The 21,749-nt window shown below is 46.0% G+C and overlaps 1 protein-coding gene across 4 annotated transcripts in view; it reads left to right on the forward strand.

Moving 5' to 3' along the window:
• The first annotated feature begins 11,242 nt into the window (after window positions 1-11,242).
• Window positions 11,243-21,749, forward strand: part of Dgkepsilon (diacylglycerol kinase epsilon) — a 37,129-nt gene continuing 26,622 nt past the window's right edge. The window contains exons 1-6 of one of the 4 annotated variants that reach the window (XM_077659021.1): window positions 11,243-11,498; window positions 11,680-11,755; window positions 11,979-12,279; window positions 13,909-14,261; window positions 15,907-16,050; window positions 20,556-20,704. In XM_077659021.1, coding sequence (XP_077515147.1) covers window positions 11,696-11,755; window positions 11,979-12,279; window positions 13,909-14,261; window positions 15,907-16,050; window positions 20,556-20,704 — 1,007 coding nt within the window. In that variant the 5' untranslated portion in view covers window positions 11,243-11,498; window positions 11,680-11,695. The remainder of the gene's footprint in view (window positions 11,499-11,679; window positions 11,756-11,978; window positions 12,280-13,908; window positions 14,262-15,906; window positions 16,051-20,555; window positions 20,705-21,749) is intronic. The other 3 variants (XM_077659020.1, XM_077659023.1, XM_077659022.1) reach the window with 3 other exon arrangements.

Raw genomic sequence — 21,749 nt, forward strand, 5'->3', positions numbered from 1 at the left:
ACAGAGTGGCGTTATTCAGATTCGCCATTTCGTCCACGGCGCAGACGACTTTGGCGCAAACGTAGTGCGCAAAAGCCATAGTAGCGAAAGCGCAACCGCACACGATGCCAATAAAAATGTTTTTGGTTTCCCAAGTGCCATTAAAAAAACCTCTTCAACTGTTCAAACAACATTTTTTTCTGCAAACATATTTATTTTTAAAAGTGCGCCTCTTAAGCACGAAATATTGGCTTTTGTGGTCTGCAATATGTGGCCAATAGGAGAGCAAGCCACCGCTTATTTTGGGCAAACTTTACATTTAAATGCTTTTCTGCTCGTTTGTTGCAATTTATAGACAGGATATTGACAGTTACCGCATTCTTGATTATCAAACAACGTTTATTTTTTATCATTTTTTGGCCAGAAGTTGTGGCTCTGCAGTCGGTAGCTCTCCACCCCATGATGCTTAGAGCGCCCATGGTGGTACAGGTGGTCTCGAGGAAGCTCCATGCAAACTCCCTTAGGCGGGGCGCCAGCTTTCCCTCTAGTTAATAGTAAAAAACTCTATTGTCGCACGCGTTCAAGAACGCAACGCTAATCCATTGCGCAACAGGAGCAAAATAACTGGCGGCTTTTAATTGTGCATGCAGTTATCCGTTCTCATAAATATTATACTATTTTAGCGCGCACGCGCAGAACAGGGAATCACGCGCTTGCGAATGTCTGGTCAGTTAAGACCACTCTTGATGCGCCGCTGAGCCTCTTCTCAGGCGGCGAGTTTCACAGCAGGTTCTAGCCATGGTCTCCCTCTTCCTTCCACGTTAACCATCCCTCGGATTTTTCCTGTGGCAGCCATCCTCCAGTTGCGCATACCTCCACTCCCGCCATAGCCTCTCTCTTCCAGGGTAACCTTTCTCCTTCCCCGTGGTTACCACTCTTTGGTTACGCTGGCTACTGCTATACTATTATACGAAGACGCTGAACCCAGGGAACGGAACTTGAACAGCGGTTTTTGTAAGAAGTTCACATGTTTAGCGAGCTTGGAATCCAGGTATGGGGAATCGGGAGGCTTAGCGCCATCTCACGATAAACAAGCTAACTACAGTAAATACAACCGTATACGATAAATGGCGCCTCGGCAAGTATGGTCTCACGGTGCTCCTGTGGCCGCGACAGGACAATGGTGAGCCTCTGGAGAAGGTGGACTTGACGTCCGGCCTGCTTCTTTGGTTATACTTTCGGACGATATGCAAATGAGAGCCCCACCACAGTTGCTTGTGCAGTGTGCCGCGCACGCGATTCATTGACAGGATTCTACGCGCGCGCGGCTTTGTACATACAATGTTTATTTGTAGTCATGCGCTTGCGGTACTTGTTTACGATCTGTGCTTGGACACTCGCGCGTGAGGGGCGTAGACGTGCTTGCTTGTATATTTGTAAGTAGTGTAAATAACTTTTCCCTGCCATTTCTCGTTATCGCTCCTCTCTGTACTGCACATCGCTATTCTCTCCCTGTACTTTTTATTCCCGACGGCCGCTGTTCGGGTGCTTAAGATATCAGATAGTAATTGCCGCAGATGGCAGCATATTCTCCCTCCGTTTGAAGGCGAAAGTCTTTAATGGCGCATACTCGCGCCTCCGGAGTAACACTGTCTTCCATGAATAACGCGGCAAATGATAGGTTAGCAGAACACGAATGATAGCATCAGACAGACGGGACAATATGTAACCCCCATGCCAAGTTTGATGACTGTAGAGTGATCACTTAACTAATTATAGTCAATTATAGCGAAAAAAAAGGAAACCACCATTTGCGTCGGTATAGCGCGGACGTCGGTATAGCGATGGGAGAGGGGGATGTCACACCCGAGGTCGTCATGGTAACGGCGTGCGCGCTGGTGGCGCCACCTGCGCGCCACCACCACAGAAGCCAGAGAAGAGAAGAAGTAGAACGTTCTTGCGGGCTAATTGGTTCATTGCAGAAAAAAGGTTAGTACTGCGCGAATTAGACACGGCAGGAGAACAGGAACAAACAGGTTAGTACTGCGCCTGTGTTGTCGTGTTTGTTCCTGTTCTCCTGTCGTGTCTAATTCGCGCAGTACTAACCTTTTTCTGAGGAGAAGGCCAGACAGGGGTGCAGACCGCAAGCGCACGAAGGCAACAACAACAACAACAACAACAACAACAACAACAACAACAACAACAACAACAACAACAACAACAACAACAACAACAACAACAACAACAACAACAACAACAACAACAACAACAACAACGACGACGACGACGACGACGACGACGACGTCTAGATCGAAACTGTGGCAAGGTGCCACATTTTCCTTTGGGAGTGCCACTGGTATGGACCCTGTGAAGCTAGAATCGCAGTCGGCAATGCCAAAGGCTTTCGCCTTGCCGCACTTTAGATTGGCAAAGTGCTCCCATAATATTTTTATTTTTAACGCGATAACGTTAAGGAGCTTGTGTTGCAGAAAATCCGTCGTCGGCGTCACTGGCCGTGAGCAAAAAATCCACGAAAAGTCCCCAGAGGAGCAACATATGTGGCAGGTGGTACATCTAGGTCATGTGGCTTTGTGACGTCATCACAACCTGTCCACCGGATTGTGAGCAAGCTGCCCCCCGTGGCAATTGCGACACCGCTCGAGACTGGCAGGTTGCGATCAGGTTAACGCACAAAATGTGTGGGATCGGTGCGGAAACTTCGATGAATGAGAAGGCCCGGTGTAGAGGAAATGCCAGTCCTGTCACTCTCGAGTGGTGTCGTATCGCTTGAGAATAAATCTGGTGCCATTGGAAGTAAGTCTGTCTTCGGTGTGTTGGAGCCATCGTCAGTATACGCCAGGCGCGTGTGCAAAATACTCAAGTCCAAGTGGCGCTGGTCCTGCCGTTTCTATTCATTTTTCCCTCGCTCATCGCGCCGTTTCATTACATCTTCAAGAAAATCTAGATCAGGTGATGGGGATGAGGCAACATTTGTTTTAAATACAACAAAAACAACAAAATTTGGTGAGGGGTGGATCGCAGGAACTGAACAAAAATTTAGAGAGGGAGAGAGAACTTTTTATCCTTATTCAGTGCCCGGAATTGTGAATTTAGTTAAGAGCGCGACGATTAGGTGCAATCAATCTCTGTATATGTATAGCAGCGTGTGTAGAAAGTCACCTGGTTTGTCGAAAATTGATTACTTCACGCATATGCTCGGTTGTACTATGTGCGGCCAAACTGGCCGCATTGTTGATATAAGAAGAGTTTAGGATCGGAGAAAAGAAGTTCGGGAGATGCAAGGAAACCAGGATGACGCAACACATACAACTGCTACGCTGATCAACGGCACTGTTGATAACGATGATCGTTCAAAATTTTTTTGCCACAAGATATTCAACTCCTCGCCGTGCAGGAGGGGGGGGGGGCGGAGGGACATACGTATTTGCGTCGTCATCATCATCATCCTAACTATGTCTACTGGGTGTGTGCCATTTTATGAAGAAAACAACAACAACAACGTCCACTGAATGACAGAGGCTTTTCCCACATGTTTCCAATTATCCGTTTCCTCTGCTGCAGCTGCGGCCACCTTATCCCCGCAAACTTTCTAATCTCATTAGCCCACCTGACTTCCTGCCGCCCCCTGCTACGCTTGCCTTCTCTTGGGATTTGTTCCGTTACCCTAAGGGCCTATTTTTTTATCTTCGTGATTTCAACTAGGGTATCATTAACCTGCGTTTGTTCCCTGGGCTATTCTGCTCTCTTCCTTTCTCTTAACGTAACGCCTATAATTTTCCTTTCCATAGCTCACTGCGCTGTCTTCAGCTTAATTTCAAGCCTCATCGTTAGCCTCCAAGTTTCCGCCTCATAGGTGAGCACTGGCAAGACATAAATATTGAATGCTTGCTTCTTGAAGAATACTGGTAAGCTGATGTTCATGACCTAAGATTGCCTGCTAAATGCACTCCGCCTCATTCATATTCTCTTAGCTATTTTACCTTCGCGGTCCGAGTAAGCGTTGCTACCTGCCCTAAGTATTTCTTTATCAGTTCCAACTCTCCACTGCCTTTCGTAAGGTAGGTAGGTAACAACTTTATTGATTCATGAAAAAACGAATCAAGTGTGGATGGGGGGGGGGGGAGGGGAAAAGAGGAAGCAGGACGACGATGGGCCCTCGGGCCGCTCTAGATGGCCAGGCACCTTTGTGCTTCGGCGACCCCTCGAGTCCAGCCCACTGTCAGAAGCTATATCTCCGGAAGCGAGCTTCGCAGAACAGCCTCCCATCGCTCCTGATGTCCTGACCCTTGCTACGGGGGCTTGGGTTTGTTTGGGCAGTTCAGAAAGACGCGGTTAAAGTCGGCTCTGGTGCTAGGACACAAGTGGCAGTGAGGAGAAGTTTCACCGCGGGTTATAATAGAGAGAAGGAAAGGAGTCGTGACTGTGACCGTTTCAAGTCCACGCCACAAAGCCTGGTCGCTCTTGGGAAGAGATTTGGGCGGTGGAGGGTACATTAGGCGGGAATTTCTATAAAACAAGGTGAGGTTGTGGTAGTTAAGAAGCCGGTCCCTGGTACTGCGAGACGAAGGCAGGTCGTTGCTGTTCTATTCCGAAAGTGTTGAATATTTAGTGTTCTGCATAATAATATTCCGACCCACTCTTCTCCTTCGCCTGTCTAGGTCCGCGATCATGCTTTGCAATGCGTCCCCTGAGTTGCTTTATAAGGCAACGTCATCAACGAATCGAAGATTACTAAGGTATTTCCTATTTATTTTTATCCCCAACTCTTATGTATTTGTACAGTTAAGCACAAACAGCTCTTTGTCCACTCGCTGTCATTCCGGCTGCTGGGGCGAGCTGGCGTGAGAACTGGAGAGAATTAAAAACACAATGCAGCGATTAAATCACTTTTTTTGCACGCCTCGCGTGAAGTCAACCCCACTTGTGAGGTCTCAAACGCTGTTCGGCTGCTGAAGCCAATACCGAAACTATATGGCAGAAGAAAACCGCATAGCAATCCATGTTTGGTAGTCTTACGCATCATGCCAAAAAAGGGGCATACTACAAAAATGTGGAGCCCCTAATCCTTTAAGCGACAGAGCTGGGACTAAACACGAATAACCAGATGATATCTTACTTGCAGTCTAAAGCTGAAGGCTGTTAGGCCATGGAAATCGCCGCAGAGGAAACAGATGTTAAGATAGAGAATGCAAACAGGTGAACTTCATCGTATTTTCCAGCGATTCTTTGTCGGCTTCAGTCATTTTCGCTTTACCGCTGGTGGCTTATTGCTACCACCGGTAGCTTTCTGTTATTCCGCGGACTTTCTTCGATATTTATTTTAGACCGCAGTTGTTTTTTTCACCTGCGAATTTTTTTTTTCCTTACGGATGAGTTACCATTTTTTTTCTTGGCTCGGTGACGAAATATGGTATACTTGTGCGGTGAAAAGTCACTGAGAGTTTAGCTTGCCTTTTTTGTCAGCTTAAACATGCGATTTACTTGTAATTAACGCACAAATGGTCGTTAATTATTGGTAAAGCTCTTATAAATGGTTTGCACCTGACGTCACGGGCGCCATAATGGTGAACAACGTATAGCTTTGGCACTGCCGGCCAGAACAGGTTTCGGTAAGCGGATTACAGAAACGTGCAGCTTCCCACAGTGCTCCAGATTCGTCAGCATGATGGCTACGGTGACGTCGATGCGAGCTATGTATAGCTGTGCTGACAGAAGAAAATGGTATCGCCAATAAAAATAAGCAGCGGACGGTAAATGATGGGCTAAGTTAAGGGTGCGGACTAGTTGGTCATCCATGAAGAAGAATTGCAACGCAACAAAGGAAAAACGACACACAGACAAGTTGACACACAAGCACTGCTGATGGGATCGTTGTACAAAAACACAAGTGGAGGTTAATTTCTAAAAGGTGGGTTGCCTCGTTATCTCATTTGGTGAGCTTGAGCGACAGGGCAGGGCATTACATGGTCTACGTGCTGACGACAGCGATGGGAGTGCTTTTGTAGCGATAGCTACATTACGGTAGCATTTCGAGCCTTCAGCGTGGTGGCGCCGCCACCCTGTGGCTGCGCTGCCGTGCTGTCACGTGGTTGGTCACGTGGTGCGGAGCAGCTGCTGCTGCCGGCGTCGCGGCGCACCGGGGAAACCGAGCTGCCACAGCTGTGTTGTTGTTGTTGTTGTTGCCTCAAATACGATGGCACATACCCACGGTGGGGGATTGGCCAGGGTTTTGTGCAGATCCAAACAGGAAAAATCTCATGTGTGCATGCGCCGTGTCAAGTGGAAAGAAGATGAAGAAGGAACGCCCAGCGAAACGGAGCGGCGAAAGACTGATTTTGCAATTCAACTAAGCAAGTTCCACTCGGCCAGCTGTAGCTATTGCGTCACCCCAGGTTTAACCAGAGCTAGAGAGAGAGAGAGAGAGAGAGAGAGAGAGAGAGAGAGAGAGAGAATAAACATTTAATTGTAAAAAGAAGACCGGATCGAAGTGTGGGTGGGGTCCTCAGTCCAAGACTCCAGTGGCTTCCGCCGACGCTTTGGCGATGGCGACTAGCGCCTCCTGGTCTTCCAGTGTGCCGATGGACAGCATCACCTCCCACTGCTCCAGCGCCGCGTTGTGCTGCTTTAAGTGGTTCAGTTTAGCTGAGCATGTCCATGTAATGTGCGTGAAGGTGGGATTTTCGCCACACCAAGGACATCTATATATGCGTATAATGTTTGGTGAATGCGGTATAGGTGGTAGAGACTGGGGAAAGTAAGTGTTTAGATGCGTCTTAGGTGGTAGGAGTCCTCCGGGGAAATCTTCCTATGTGGCGGGGGGTAGAGTCGCCTATGTAGGCGGAGGGTCTCTAGGCGGGTTGAAAAATGGGTTGCGAAGGGGTAGAGAGTAGAGCCAGTGTGCCCCGCTCGGTTGGTGTAATCTCGAGCGAGGCCATCTGCCCTAATATTGCCATCGAGACCTGCATGTCCTGCGACCCAGGTGATGATGTGATCATACTGGAGATGGCCGCCCAGTACGCGGAGTGCCGTGCGCCGGACACGTCCACTCGTATAGGCTTTACAGGCGGCATGGGAGTCTGTAAAAATGTTAGTGCCGTGGTGTTGGGTGTCGCTTATTTTAATGGTGATGGCGAAACCACCACCATTTTTTTTTAGCCATCGCAGTAACCGCAACGTGACGCTCTTTGCTAACACTTGTGCATGGTTTCGAGTGTCCTTGATAGTCTTCGAACCAAGCAACTGCCTTAAGCGGGCGATGGTAGAAACCGCGCTGCGCTAGCGGACGACATATGGCGACGAAGTAGGCGTCCCATCATGCAGAAGCGTGTGAGCTAAATGAGCGATGCCTCAGAATTCTTAACTACGCTGCTTAATTCAACGGTACGCCATCTCATTACGATCCTGGCTCCCGCACTTCGTTCATTTTTCTCCTGTGATTGAGTGTAACTCCTCCTAGATAGCTACAGCGCGCACGTCCAGAATGCTGACCTCCTTCGGTTAAAAAGGAATTTGGAAAATGAAATTCGGCGTAGTTTTATGTTTTGGTTTCGGTTTAAACAGAGAAGTCCAGCCGGTGCAACTCCTACTTACAGCTAGCTAGGGATGCTAGCTTGCCGCCGGAAACAGAGAAAAAGACGAAAACAGAGGTAATAATAGCTATAAAATAGATGCTTGGTTTCTCATTTTGCGTTCAGAATCTCGCTATACGCCTAGAGCTTCCTCACGCAGCAAATGAGACTGAACACAAGCATTTACAGAAGCTGAGGGATTTGGCCGTTACAGTACACCCAAGTCGTGGAACACGACATGTGAACTTTCTGATGTCATCCGCTTTCTTCCCGGCGTCCTGAGTGGCGCTCCTTAATTCCTTGCTGCTAAGCTCTCGGCATCGTAACCGTGGCGAGCTGGCATTAGTGAAACCCAGCACCTGCCTAGCACCAGCATTCTTCAACGGGCTTTTCTTGTTCTTGGCTAGTTCGTGCTCCTTGCGACTTATGCAGCGCTTAAGAAGCTCAGCGGGCACTCATATAAGCAGCTGGCTACTCCTAAAAGCGTAAAAGTTGTTTACTTAGTGTCTGAAAATAATGTTGGAGTGTTTTTGGTTATGCCCGGGCTTCCAGCATTTGAAGACGAGGAAGGAGAAAAGAAGAAGAAGGCCGCCACAAGCTGCGTAAAAAAAGGAAAGTTGTGAACGACCTGGAGCGTATAAGAGACCACACACGGCCGCTAAAAGTACTCGGATTGAAGAGGGTAGGCTCTTGCAACGCTGCACAAAACTTCGGCTTGACGAGGTAAGCCTGGTTCGGATAGACATCTCCCTCGTTTTGCGAAGTGTAGGAAGGCTCCTGGGGCTTCCCGGAAGTCAATGTGGATCTGCATCTTTTGCTTGAATGGTTGAGAAGTATACAGTTGTGCCTGTCGTCTATGCTGTCGTATACGGTGCAGAATTACCAGGGATGTACACCAGGGACTTCGAGGATGAAGGCGTTTGAGGTTTTTTTTTTTTTTTCAGACCTCTCAGTGCACCTTTTGTTGAAGATTGGCAGGGGTGGATTTATGGGGGACTCTTTTAGTGAGAGAGGTTGGTGTGGGGGTGGTCCTACTTAAGAAATGCATTTCTTGTACTTTCTACGGCAATTTTTTTTTAATTTCTTTCACACACAAAAAAAAAATTTCTCGCTTGGGGCGGGGCTGCGGACCCCTTACACCCTCCATTGACCAGTGATCAATGTATGGAAGACTGAATGATTGACACATAAGGTATACCTATAAGGCGGAGTGACTGACGCCACGAGTGTGTTAGGGTTGGTTGTATTGCATTAATGCGAATTACAACGCAGGCAATTTGAGTTGCAGGGTTTGCGGGTAAGGTCGGTTTATGACTACCGCATGTTAATGTCATCGTATGCTCAGCGGGTCGACAAACACATGCACGCGCATGCTCTCTCATGCATACACCCAGGGTTAATCCTAGAAACAGCCGTCGGTCGAATGTTTTTGTTCTTAGGTATTGGAATGAGAACGGAATTTTTTGTTTTTGAATTTGGACATATCTGAGATCCGCCGATTTTGCAGATAGCCTTACCTGAAAATATAAGCGTTTTTATTTTATAACTTGTGGATGCATCTCGCCGCGGACATCTCATCGCGTGATACCTTGAGGCGAGTTGCGCAGCTAAGGGCGAAATAACAATGCTAAGAATATGGCAAGTGGCTTCCGAGCATATCCCACTCCGCCCATAAGGTCGTTCACTTTTGTGCACTGCCTTTCAGGCTATGGGTCGTACAGTGCATCCGCTGCTGAACTGATCTGTTAATGGACTGCTTTCCAGCAGTTATCTGCACATGCAGTGACCTTAGAGATGTTAAGACGAAGGGAGACCAGGCGCCGATCGAAGAGTTGATAAAACTTGGTATTACGCTCAGCAGTACCACCTCGTTGAGGCTGAGCAGAGTGGCCATAAGGCGGAGCGAAATATTTTAAGCGAACTTTAGCGCATTGGCAAGTCATTACAGCCCGGGATGCAGGTCGTAAACTAGAACTGTCGAATTTTACAAGCGGGATCATTTGAAACATTAGCGACCTATGCGGGATCATTTAATTGCTCCCTCAATGCAAGAAAGTCAAGAAACAGAGTTTTTGCAATGATAATATTGAAAGAACTAGATTCATCGACCTTTGGTGTGAACGAAGTTGTTGAAAAGTAATTTTCTGGCGTATGGGTGTCCTTTCTGGCCCGTACTTTTACGCTGCGCACTGAATTTGATGACTTCCATTGTACACCAAAAAGGAACACTCGGTTATCCGTGCTCTGAGCAGAGGTCTTTCTGCAGCTGAAAATGACGTTTGTGTTTATTTTTCTCGCAAGCAATGCGCAAGTGTATACACACGGATGAGACAAGAAACGAGACTCGCACAGACTCACACGTCTTGCTCGCTGCCTTTTCCGTGAATGCCTGCGCAAAGTGTCTTTGATAATGGTGCTCAACCATTTCTGCCCCAGTCATCTTTCCATGTTGGATGTTTGTTGGTTTATGGTTTACGGCTTTTAAACATCCCAAAGCAACTCAGGCTATGAGGGACGCCGTATTGGAGGGCTCCGGATAATTTCGACTACGTGTGATTCTTTAACGTGCACTGACATTGCAGAGTACACACAGCATTTCGCCTCCATTGAAACGCGACCGCCACGACCGTGATCGGACCCGCGTCCTTCGGTTCAACAGCCGAGCGCTATAACCACTGAGCCAACTGAGCCACCGCGGCGACCCTTGAACGCATGCGTACATACCAAGTTGTAAAGGACCCAAAATGCTTTCGCCGCAATAGTTGTTTATAAAGCTCTTAGTAGCGGCGCTGCGTATCTGAGCATGCAGGATACAATTTTTTGAAGGCTGAACTAATGAAACTAAATTCTAAACATTCCGAATTTTACATTAACAAAATGAAAAGTCTGAAGGTCGTCGATTTTTTTTTTGAAAAACATAAACTCCGAAAAATACCTTCCGAAAATAAGTTCTGCTATCAGAACACCCTATAGCGACAACATAAAAATTTATACAAATCGCTGTGCACCCTTGCCTCTCCTTTTTCTGAATTGTCGCCTTCCAGTACGTGCTGCCGTTTTCGTCATAGTGATGTACTGCTGTTTCGTGTTAAAATTTCTGTGCAATCGTTACTGCTGTTCTATGTTTATCGATCCACAGGTGATTTGAACGCGTCTTTGATGCAATAAAATTTGCTAAGCGAAGCAGCGTCAGTGATTTTGTTCTCGAGGCAGCCCCACATATTATATCACATCACATGGAAATGCGACCCAACGCCTGTCAACCCGGTCGTTAAAGACCCGAGTGAAACGCCGTGGGAAATGATGCTGATCGGCAAGGGCGAAAAGGATCAGTAACGCCTGGTCCAACGTGCCAAGCGGACAGCAGGAGCAATTGCCGCCCCGGACAATGGCCGGTCTCGAAGGGAACGCGCGCTTTTCTTCTTATGAAAGAGTGCGCGCGCGCCCCGCTCGAGACCGGCCGTGCTCGGACTGAGCGCACGCCGTTGCAAGAAGAAGAGGGACTCAAGCAGGACCCCAAGCTGCCATAATAAGAATCAATAAAGTTTTCTCTTTCTCTCTCGCATCGTACGTGAATTACTTTTCAAAATTGCCGCCTTTTAAAGAGGGCGCTACTTCTCATTCCGTATTCAGCCGTTTTGTTTACTACTCAGCAGCTCCACGTGAGATCGCTTCTCGCTTCGCTGCATTTCCCCAAGGCTACACCGCCGGCCGACTCGGCGACGTCGGACCGCCGATCGCGAATTTCGCTTTAAAATGGCGGATCACACTTCGAAAATGGTATCTCGAGCAGTCTTTACAAGTGCAGCAATGTGGGACTGTATGTTAAGTTCTTGTCTGTGAGTGTCTTGTGTCGCAAAGTGACGTCTTGTGTTGTCCGGGGGTGGGTAACAAGAACCGTCTTCGGTAAACTGTTTCGCTTATACCGGAGTAAGTATGTTTACAATCGAGCTTGGTTGATCAGCTGTGAACGTTGCATGAGTGTGCATTTTCCCTGCTGCACGCCTTGGCGTTCAGATGAAGCACTGTAGCGGTAACGGATTAGCAGGTTTTCCAGTGGAGAGCAGGCATCCTAACGCTGCTAACACGTGCTCCTTGCATTTTCTTTTAGGTGCTGCTACGAAAGAATGATGCTTTCATTGTCGCTGGCCTTGCTCTCCGTCGAGAACTTTGCGAGATTATCTGAGGTGTGTCAACTCATACTTTTTTCTTCTTTGCATTCTGCTAACCTCATATGACTGGCTACTGCGCGATTTTTCTACTGACACGTCTAATGTGGGTCAGATACGCGTGCGAACTTGTAGGTAGTGTTCTAACGTTTGCTTGCACGAGTTTTTGCAAACTGTGCAGTGTTTTTAGTTTGCGGTCTTGCTTTTGGGTTGCAGGAAACATTTTTAAATCCATTTTCAGGTTACCGTCTACTTGGGGATGCTGATGTTTATAATCTTCCTCATTTGGAGGTGCATCAAAAAACCTCCCGTTCATGAGGTGCCGGCATGGGACATCACCAAGGGACACCGGTGGTCTGTCACAGACATCCTTAGTCGCACAGGTTACTGCAGTGTCTGTGAGAACCTCATTGTGGATGGTCTCTTTTGCGACTGCTGTGGCATATGCGTCGACCACGGTTGTCGCGGCGTAGCCGACAAAGATTTCACATGCAAGCTCCTTTCCTGTGTCGGCGATTCCATCAATCACCATTGGGTAAAAGGTAAGTGTGCATATTAGCCTTTCTTAATTTCTTCCAGCAGTTTGTACTCTCCTCAGGAGGTAACACGTTTCGCTATTATATTCTATCAAAATTCTGATGTATTTGTTGCAGTTCATTTATGTTGGTGTCTTTGTGAGCAGCTTGCTTCAGTCGAGTGGTGGGATTTTCTTGCCGCTTTTGCCAAACTTTGCCGTTGCATAGAACTGGCGGCATGTTATCAAAGCTTGCTCCACGTTACTGCATTTGTCCTCTTTTCCACCTTCTCTCATCCAGTGTGCTTGCATTTGGTGCTTTTATCTTGGCAGTGCAACCGCTACCGGTGCTAGTATTCTTTAAAATTAATGCTCCAATGTATAGGTAAAAGAAAAATTTAAAGACGGAATAGAACACTGAGGGACTCATCTGATTACATCCGAAAGGGACGACGTAATATTTTTATTTGCACTTCTGTTCTCACTGCCACCAACGCCACTTCAGGTGAGCGTTCAGATCAGGCCTGAATACTGTTCCTCATTTCCATCATTGTTGGTGCTTTGTCTAAAGCTCTCCTTTCTTCCATTGTGTTATGTTCCAGATGCCTTTTCCAAAGCTTCACACTCTCGCTGTTTGATTGCTTGCCGCTCGGGCATTCCTGCACCTTCTGACCTTGCTTCTGCTTCTGCACTCTGTTTCTGGCTTCTTGCTCCTGTATTTTCTGCCTGAGCCTCACTCTCTTGCTGTCACGTTTTGACTGCTTCCTCGGTCGTTTCACGTACGTTTTTTATGTTTTAAAGCATGACACTGATGTCGTTATTGACACGCAACATCCAACATGCCACCGGAAGACAATGTCACCCTCGTGCACAGCGTCACGCTGCCAGTGTCTGGCTCAGGCAGCATTCTCTTGGTCTGGCCAGGGCAGTTTCCTTCTCTCTCTTTTCTTTTGTTGGATAGTTCATGGTTCCAGTTTACAGTAGTAGCTACATGAGGGACTTTTTATGGTTTTGTGAGGTTGATGGTTTTGTTCGTGTCATGCTAATGCAGTGTGCCATGCTGTTGGATAGAAAAAAGTGACATGCAAGGCAAATGTTGAACTCACAATTGCTGAGCCGAAATTCAACACCTGAGTTATGCTACAAAACTTGAAGATGCTCCAAACTGACTTTTTTCTTGCTACAAATCTTGTTCCAAATCACTTGTGGCAATTTCCACCGCTGTCATTCTGAGCTTGCTCTTTAGCATATAGAATGTTCCCTCTTTAAGGTTTAAGGAAACTACTGCTGGCATTCGTGAATCCAGAGTTGCCCCTCATAGATATGTCCTCAGTTCTTTTAGAACGTTGATATTGGGTGTCTTTTTTTTCTTTACAGTGGTAGCTTTTTCTACATGCCTGGATCAGTGACATTTGCATAGACAGTCCGTATGTTGAAGGAGTGTGATAGGTGGGAAAGTAACAGGGACAGGAGAGGAGGAGGGGGTAGGAGCAGGTGCTATATGTGCAATGTGTTTTTCTTTTACTGAAACTGTTTTTATCGCACACATAGCACTGTGTATCCGCTATCGCTTATTTCTCACATTATGCAGCATAGCGGAAACTGACGCTAAAATCTACTTGTCAATGGTTCCTTTCTTTCTTTTGAATCCCTGCAGGCAACACCTCTCCAAACAGCCATTGCGCAGTGTGTACTGATTTGTGCGGCTTGGAGGCGGCACTGGCCGACTTCCGGTGCTGCTGGTGCCAGCGTACAGTGCACACGTCATGCATGGGCAAGCTTGATGAGGTGTGTGACCTGGGGCGCCACAAGGCATCCCTGGTGCCCCCGTACTGCGTGCGACTGCGCATGGTGGGCTGGAAGGGCAGGCGCCACCTTGTGGTACGCTGTGTGAACCCCCCGAAGTACCTCCCCTGGAGCCCCCTGATCGTTGTAGCCAACCGCCGCAGTGGGAACAATGATGGCGAGCACGTCCTCAGCGCCTTTCGTGGCATCCTCAACCCTGCACAGGTGTGTGAAGGAAAAAATGGTCTCGATGTATTCATGTCACCATGAATTTACCATGTTGCAAAAGCTTCAATGAATGCTTTTGAAAGGCAAATAGTGAAAGGTAGTTGTGGGTGTAAGCACTGGATTTCTGTAGTGACGGATTCCCTCTTCTTTTTCACACATGGGAAAATCGTTAGCTTTAGTTTTTGATGGAGGGATGGTGGGCCGACACGTGTCAGGCAGATCGATGCCTTTTTGCCAGTCCGCTGGGGAACTGTACCACGTTCTCTGAATAAAGATTTGATTTGATTTGAAATTTTAATGGTAGCCTGTACATCTGTATGAGTTGTGCTTGATTATACAGTTTGTCATGATCACACTGCATTATTCATGAATTGTATTTTTGTATTGGCAACTCAGTGTTCGAATTAATAGGGATTATTTCACATTCAGTTCTGTGATGGAGCCTGGGTGTGAATTAAATGCATTTGAACTATCTGGATTCCACTTGTACTTGCAGAAAATAGTGACGATAACATAAGACCAAAGCGGGAACCAAGCACTGAAAACAATAAGCATCTTTGGATTGATTTGGCTCTGAGTACTGTTCATATGTAGCGTACACAAAGTGCACAACTTGTCAGAGTTGCAAGTTAGGAACTTAGAACATGCTTAGTGTTCAGAAATAAATGTAATGAGACACAGGCATGTTTTCATTGGTTACTGGTGTGCATATGATGTTACTGAAATTGAGAGCTTTAAATGGCCTCCAAAGGGCCATTTAAAACACAGCGGACTACTACATATTCGGTTCAGTGAAACTTCAAAAACAGAACTGCCATCCACTTGAAAAGACATTTTGAACTGTGTGTAACTGGGGCCCAAATGTCATGGATGTCGGGCAGGAGCTACTGTTTATCAACACAGATTTGTAACCAATGAAATTTTAATTGTGGAGAGATCTTATTGGTTTGACATTGGGCAGGGTGGAACTTTGGCTAATTTAGTCTGTGGACCTACAAGCTTGGTAATTTAGGGCCAGTTTAGTGCTAATTGGTATTTAACCTTCAGCTGTGTAGCTTAATGATGAAGATAAAGTGTGTTGCCCAAGTGATATGTGCATCGTGATCTACTTCTGGAGTACCTTGTAGCTGCATCCTTTTTTTTTTTTACTGATGATGCTGCTCGATGCCTCTATTAGTTAATTACTTCCCAAGGTCTGTGCACTTTGTACATAACTGGGATAAAATTTCTGTTTTGAGCACTACAACAGAAGTGGAACCCTGCAACTGATGCGTTTGTGCCACTGTCTGCTGAAGTCTAGGCAAACAAGCCTCTATGGAAGCAGAAGCACATATTTCTGGAAAGGGTGTGTTGAAAATTTGGCAAGATACTTTTTTTTCTTTTCTAATTGGCTTTACAGTTCTCACTACAAGGCCATTCTCAATATGTAGACATCTGTCATAAATGCATTACTGTCTTCATGATTTTGTTTGTCTCTGTTGAGAGGAAGCGTTTAAATTATGAGTGCAGATTATGTACTGGCCTCTTAACATCAGTTCAGAGCGGAACTTCTTTGTACTTGAAGAAGCCTGTTATTTTTGTTACTTTACATTTACTCCAACGAGACGTCCACGACAAGATTACACCTTGTTGGTTCTTGCAGGTGGTAGACTTGAATGACCTGCCGCCGGAGTCCGGCCTTGAGTGGTGCCACCTGATCAAAGATCACACATGTCGAATCGTTGTGGCCGGAGGTGACGGAACAATCAACTGGATCTTCACTGTCATGGACAGGCTGAAGCTAGAGGTCAGTTTCTACTGTAATTTCATGGTACAGCCTCCTGGTTTTTAATAATAGTATCATGCGTCTGTCGACCGCACGGCATTTAAGTGCCTTGTAACAGCGATAAGTGGAGAAATCACTGAATGTTCTCACAGGTGTGCATTGTCATCTCTAGTGTGAGCATTTTCTGCTATGCTGTTCTCTAAAGTGCTGACTTAAGGCGCTGACATGGACAGCCGCATGATGATATTAAAAATCAAGTGTCTGTACCTCTTGTGATGGCATAAATGGGTACAGAAAAGTTCTTCATGAAAGCAGTGTTATAAAAGCACTTGTCTGATGATTTGGAAGTAAAGCTAAATTGCTGCGGGTCGGGTGGCTGGAAGCCTCATCTGCAAGTTTTGTTTCTAGCTGTTTGATGTGAACTATCAGTTGTCCTTTGTGTACCTAAAAAACTTGACACCTTTTCTTGTCTGCCTGTTCATAAGTAGTAAGTATATAACAAATAATACTCTTTTGAGCTCTAACGCATCACTTATTTCTTTTTACTAAACCTGTACAGTCATGTCAGGAGGCACTTGTTCTGTTTATACCGTATATACTTGTGTAAGGGCAACCCCTGTGGAAGGGCCGCACCCCGCCTTGGCAGCCGGTATTTCGGAAAAAAAAAAAAAGTCAGCCGAAAGAATTGCTTCATGTGTGCATAATTTTGCCCGCGTGGTGTGTTACACTGTGAGCTGAGAGACGATAACTGCCTGAGAAAAACTGGGATGAATTCATGGCTGTTCGTTCTTAAAGGAGCATAGACACCTAATTTTGGTGGCATGTTTTCTTCTCTGCAATGATACGACCGTTAAATAATTTATAATCGTATTTTTTATGCCATGCTGTTTCGGTTTCGGTTTCAACAGCCGAATGATGGCTGTGACATCAAGGAGTGCTTTTGGACCACTTGAGGCATGGAAAAACGTCCATATAATTGCTGCTTCATCGTTTTAATTTACTGCAGTGCTGTAAGCAGCCTTCTCAAGAGCCGTAATGACAACGAATGTGGAAGCAGTTTATATTGTAGTTTTTTCATGTCTCACGTGAGCTGTAAACACACGTCGATGTCATAGTCCTCATTCGGCTGTTGAAACAGCATGAGAAAGAAGTGCGATTGTAAATTATTTGGCGGTCATAGGAGAATACCACATGGTAATCCATGTATAATAAAGCCTTACGCGTCATTGCAAAAAAGAAAACACGCACCCAAAAGTTAGGTGTCTATACTCCTTTAAAATAGTGCAAACAAAATGAGACAGGGAAAAAGATGTGCATAGTGCTTGTGTCTACTTTTGTTCCTACATCCTTATTTTGCTTATGCTCTTTCAAGAATGAGTGCCATCTTGGCCATGTTTGATTTACTGATTGCACTTGCCTATTTGGTGAATTCATTTCTTGTGTTAATCTGTTACCATGAATGCAGAATACCCTAGCAGAGGTGCCATTCCTGGTATATAGGAAAAGTAGATGCTGTATGTAGCCAAAGGCTAGGTAGGAATTGCACCTTTGCAGGATGTGAACGTGCTACTGTTATTTCACACAGGGAAATTTGAAATTTCTTGAGTGACCAGAGCACAATGGTCCTTCTGCGAAATTTCAGTAGAAGCTTGCTCACACAAATTTGTTAACCCAGTTGAGATGACCAACCCCATGTTTCAAGACCCCAGGGAGCTAAGCATGTGGCATTGAGCAATAGTCTTACCCCCTTTCCTACGACATGGCCTCGAGGCTCACAGCTTGGAATGTGTGCTTGGCCATTTTGAATGCAAGGTCAACACACATCTGTAGGGAAGCTTCTTTGTGGAATTTAGGAATTTTACTTGAGGCTGAATGGCATATCTTTTGCAGATTTTAAGCCAAATTTTGGCTTGGTTTTTCTTCAATTGAGGTGCCATAACCTATTTTGCATGCAAAGTGTTTTTATGTCCTGCCTCCCCTTTATTCCTTTATTGTGCTATTCAGTTTGACAAAGTTAGGATAATAGAGAATAGTTTATTTATGTGCTGCTCCAAGGTGGCCACTGTTGCATAATACTATTTCCCTGTAGTACTGTGAAGAACTTGGTACTTTGATGTAAGTTTCTCACCCAGTGAAAGTCCTTCAGTGGCCAAGGCTGTACTTTTGTATGTTATTTTGAGAAAGAAAGCCTAGGCTAAAACTCTGCTGGATTCAGTTTACTAGCACCAGAACAGCAAATTTTTCGTCTGGTCGGGTGAATACATTGGCGAAAATAACGAAGCGCCGACAAAAAGGTGTTGTCAAGTTAGAAGGACGTTTCGACTTCCACACGGAAGTCTTGTTTACTGATGGAAAAATTTCGCACACAAAGCTTAAGTACGTTGTGCTAATCGTCGCAGGCATCTAGCGTACGAGGGCGGTCTAGATGAGCCTTGAACGCAGAAAGCCGGACGGTTAGCGAAACGAACTGGCGCACTTGAGTGATGAAATTCTGGCCATACGACCGTCGTAGCATGATGAAATCTAAGGTTCGACGAAATCTCGTCTGGTCGGGTGAATACATTGGTGAAAATAACGAAGCGCCGACCAAAAGGTGTTGTCAAGATGGAAGGACGTTTCGACTTCCACACGGAAGTCTTGTTCACTGATGGAAAAATTTCGCACACAAAGCTTAAGTACGTTGTGCTAATCGTCGCAGGCATCTAGCGTACGAGGGCGGTCTAGATGAGCCTTGAACGCAGAAAGCCGGACGGTTAGCGAAACGAACTGGCGCACTTGAGTGATGAAATTCTGGCCATACGACCGTCGTAGCATGATGAAATCTAAGGTTCGACGAAATCTCGTCTGGTCGGGTGAATACATTGGTGAAAATAACGAAGCGCCGACCAAAAGGTGTTGTCAAGATGGAAGGACGTTTCGACTTCCACACGGAAGTCTTGTTCACTGATGGAAAAATTTCGCACACAAAGCTTAAGTACGTTGTGCTAATCGTCGCAGGCATCTAGCGTACGAGGGCGGTCTAGATGAGCCTTGAACGCAGAAAGCCGGACGGTTAGCGAAACGAACTGGCGCACTTGAGTGATGAAATTCTGGCCATACGACCGTCGTAGCATGATGAAATCTAAGGTTCGACGAAATCTCGTCTGGTCGGGTGAATACATTGGTGAAAATAACGAAGCGCCGACCAAAAGGTGTTGTCAAGATGGAAGGACGTTTCGACTTCCACACGGAAGTCTTGTTCACTGATGGAAAAATTTCGCACACAAAGCTTAAGTACGTTGTGCTAATCGTACTTAAGCTTTGTGTGCGAAATTTTTCCATCAGTGAACAAGACTTCCGTGTGGAAGTCGAAACGTCCTTCCATCTTGACAACACCTTTTGGTCGGCGCTTCGTTATTTTCGCCAATGTATTCACCCGACCAGACGAGATTTCATCGAACCTTAGATTTCATCATGCTACGACGGTCGTATGGCCAGAATTTCATCACTCAAGTGCGCCAGTTCGTTTCGCTAACCGTCCGGCTTTCTGCGTTCAAGGCTCATCTAGACCGCCCTCGTACGCTAGATGCCTGCGACGATTAGCACAACGTACTTAAGCTTTGTGTGCGAAATTTTTCCATCAGTGAACAAGACTTCCGTGTGGAAGTCGAAACGTCCTTCCATCTTGACAACACCTTTTGGTCGGCGCTTCGTTATTTTCGCCAATGTATTCACCCGACCAGACGAGATTTCGTCGAACCTTAGATTTCATCATGCTACGACGGTCGTATGGTCAGAATTTCATCACTCAAGTGCGCCAGTTCGTTTCGCTAACCGTCCGGCTTTCTGCGTTCAAGGCTCATCTAGACCGCCCTCGTACGCTAGATGCCTGCGACGATTAGCACAATGTACTTAAGCTTTGTGTGCGAAATTTTTCCATCAGTGAACAAGACTTCCGTGTGGAAGTCGAAACGTTCTTCCAACTTGACAACACCTTTTGGTCGGCGCTTCGTTATTTTCGCCAGCAAATTTTTCAGTCCACATGCTGTGTTGCGTTGTGCAGTTAGGAGCACATTAAAAAAAATTGTAGGAGACACTCAAGCTCTGCCTTAAGGGTATGACGCGATAGCGTAATGGGTTAATTCCCATATATGCAGAAAGCTATTCACTATTTTACATTCATAGATCCCTGGGAGGCCTCATACCCCTCTTGGTGCAGTGGTTAAGTAAAGCGCCACTTATCTGCGATGGCAGGTGCTCCCAACAATGGGCCTTGTGCGGCCCAGGTTGCTCTTTCCGAGCGGTCAGTCATTAATTTAACTGCCACCTGCCAAAATGGGCAGTTTGCTCACTATTCGGTGGGCAGGTTGTGATGGCGCGGTAAGGTCACGTGACCTAGGGGGCCCACCTGCCTCCTAGGTTGCTCTTTGGGGCCACCTGCAGGAGCCTTGCCCGTGATTTTTCACTCACAGCGCTGATGCTATATTTTCTGCATAACGGGGCCTTTAACGCTATTGCGTTAAAATGCAGTGCTTTTGTTCTTGCAGCCTCCACCTCCCCTCTGTGTCCTACCTCTGGGTACAGGCAATGACTTTGCCCGTGTGTTTGGTTGGGGCGAAGGCTACTGCTCATCGGACATTAATGTCATCGACGTGCTTGACAGCATCGATCAAGCTACTGTGGAGAGCATTGACAGGCATGTATGCTGTTGCGTTAAAAAAAAACAGAAGCGCTCTAACCACCTGGATGATTGGGTGTGTGCTGATCCATGCCTTGCTAGCTCCTCGTCGCTTAGTGGCGGCTGGGGTAGACAGCACTCGCAATTTGGCATAAGCGTGCTAACAGCAGGTGTTAAAACTGTGATGTCTTGTTCCATTCTGTGCCTTCAATTTTATCTATTTTGTCTTCGAGCTTGCCTATTTAAATTTGAAATGCATTAATGCCCAGTAAAATATGGCTCTCAGAATGAAAGTTTTTGCTCTGTTCATTGTTCAAGGGTTCTAAAGCTGCAAGTTTTCTTTAGTTCTTCTGTGCTCAGCGAGGACTGTAATTTCAGGCCTCACTGTAATTTCAGGCCTCATATTGTGCTACGCCCATATAAGTTTTACGTGCAGAAATTACAGTATGTCTGGCAGGCTAGGAACTACATGATGAATTCGTAGTTTAAATGGCCTCTTACTGCTTTTTGGAGGTGGTTTGTCATGGCCCTGCTTAGCGTTCACGTGAACCCCTCTATAGTAATGTTGCTTGGACCAGAAAAGATATTTACTATATCAGGTCTTTCCTATACCAGTTCTTATTGATTGCATGGCTCTGACGATGCTATCTGGCTACTTGCGAAGCACAGCGTTAGTTCGGAAAAGAAACAATTAGAAATACCTTCAATCCTGCTGTTATCATCGCATTATATGCTAACTATTTATTTTCAGTTGTCACATTTTATATTCTGTTTTCGGTTTCGTTTAACTCTTCAGTTACCATGCGAAAAATGACTGTTTTTGATAGTTCTGAGACATAATTTTTTCCTGCAAAACGTTTGAAGTGTAAGAAAGCAAAATTTACATGGAAGTGATGGCAATAGAATGTGCTTTCTGAAGACATTTATGTCAACGCAAATGCTTTGTGTGAATATCGCAAAAAAGATTAGCAAAGACACAGAAAAGATGAAAATTTATAAAAAAAATTGTATTGACAAGACAATATGTCTTGGAGAAAAATATTAAAGCATTCTGGAACATATA

Source organism: Amblyomma americanum, chromosome 3, assembly GCF_052857255.1.
Source record: "Amblyomma americanum isolate KBUSLIRL-KWMA chromosome 3, ASM5285725v1, whole genome shotgun sequence".
Lineage (NCBI taxonomy): Eukaryota > Metazoa > Arthropoda > Arachnida > Ixodida > Ixodidae > Amblyomma > Amblyomma americanum.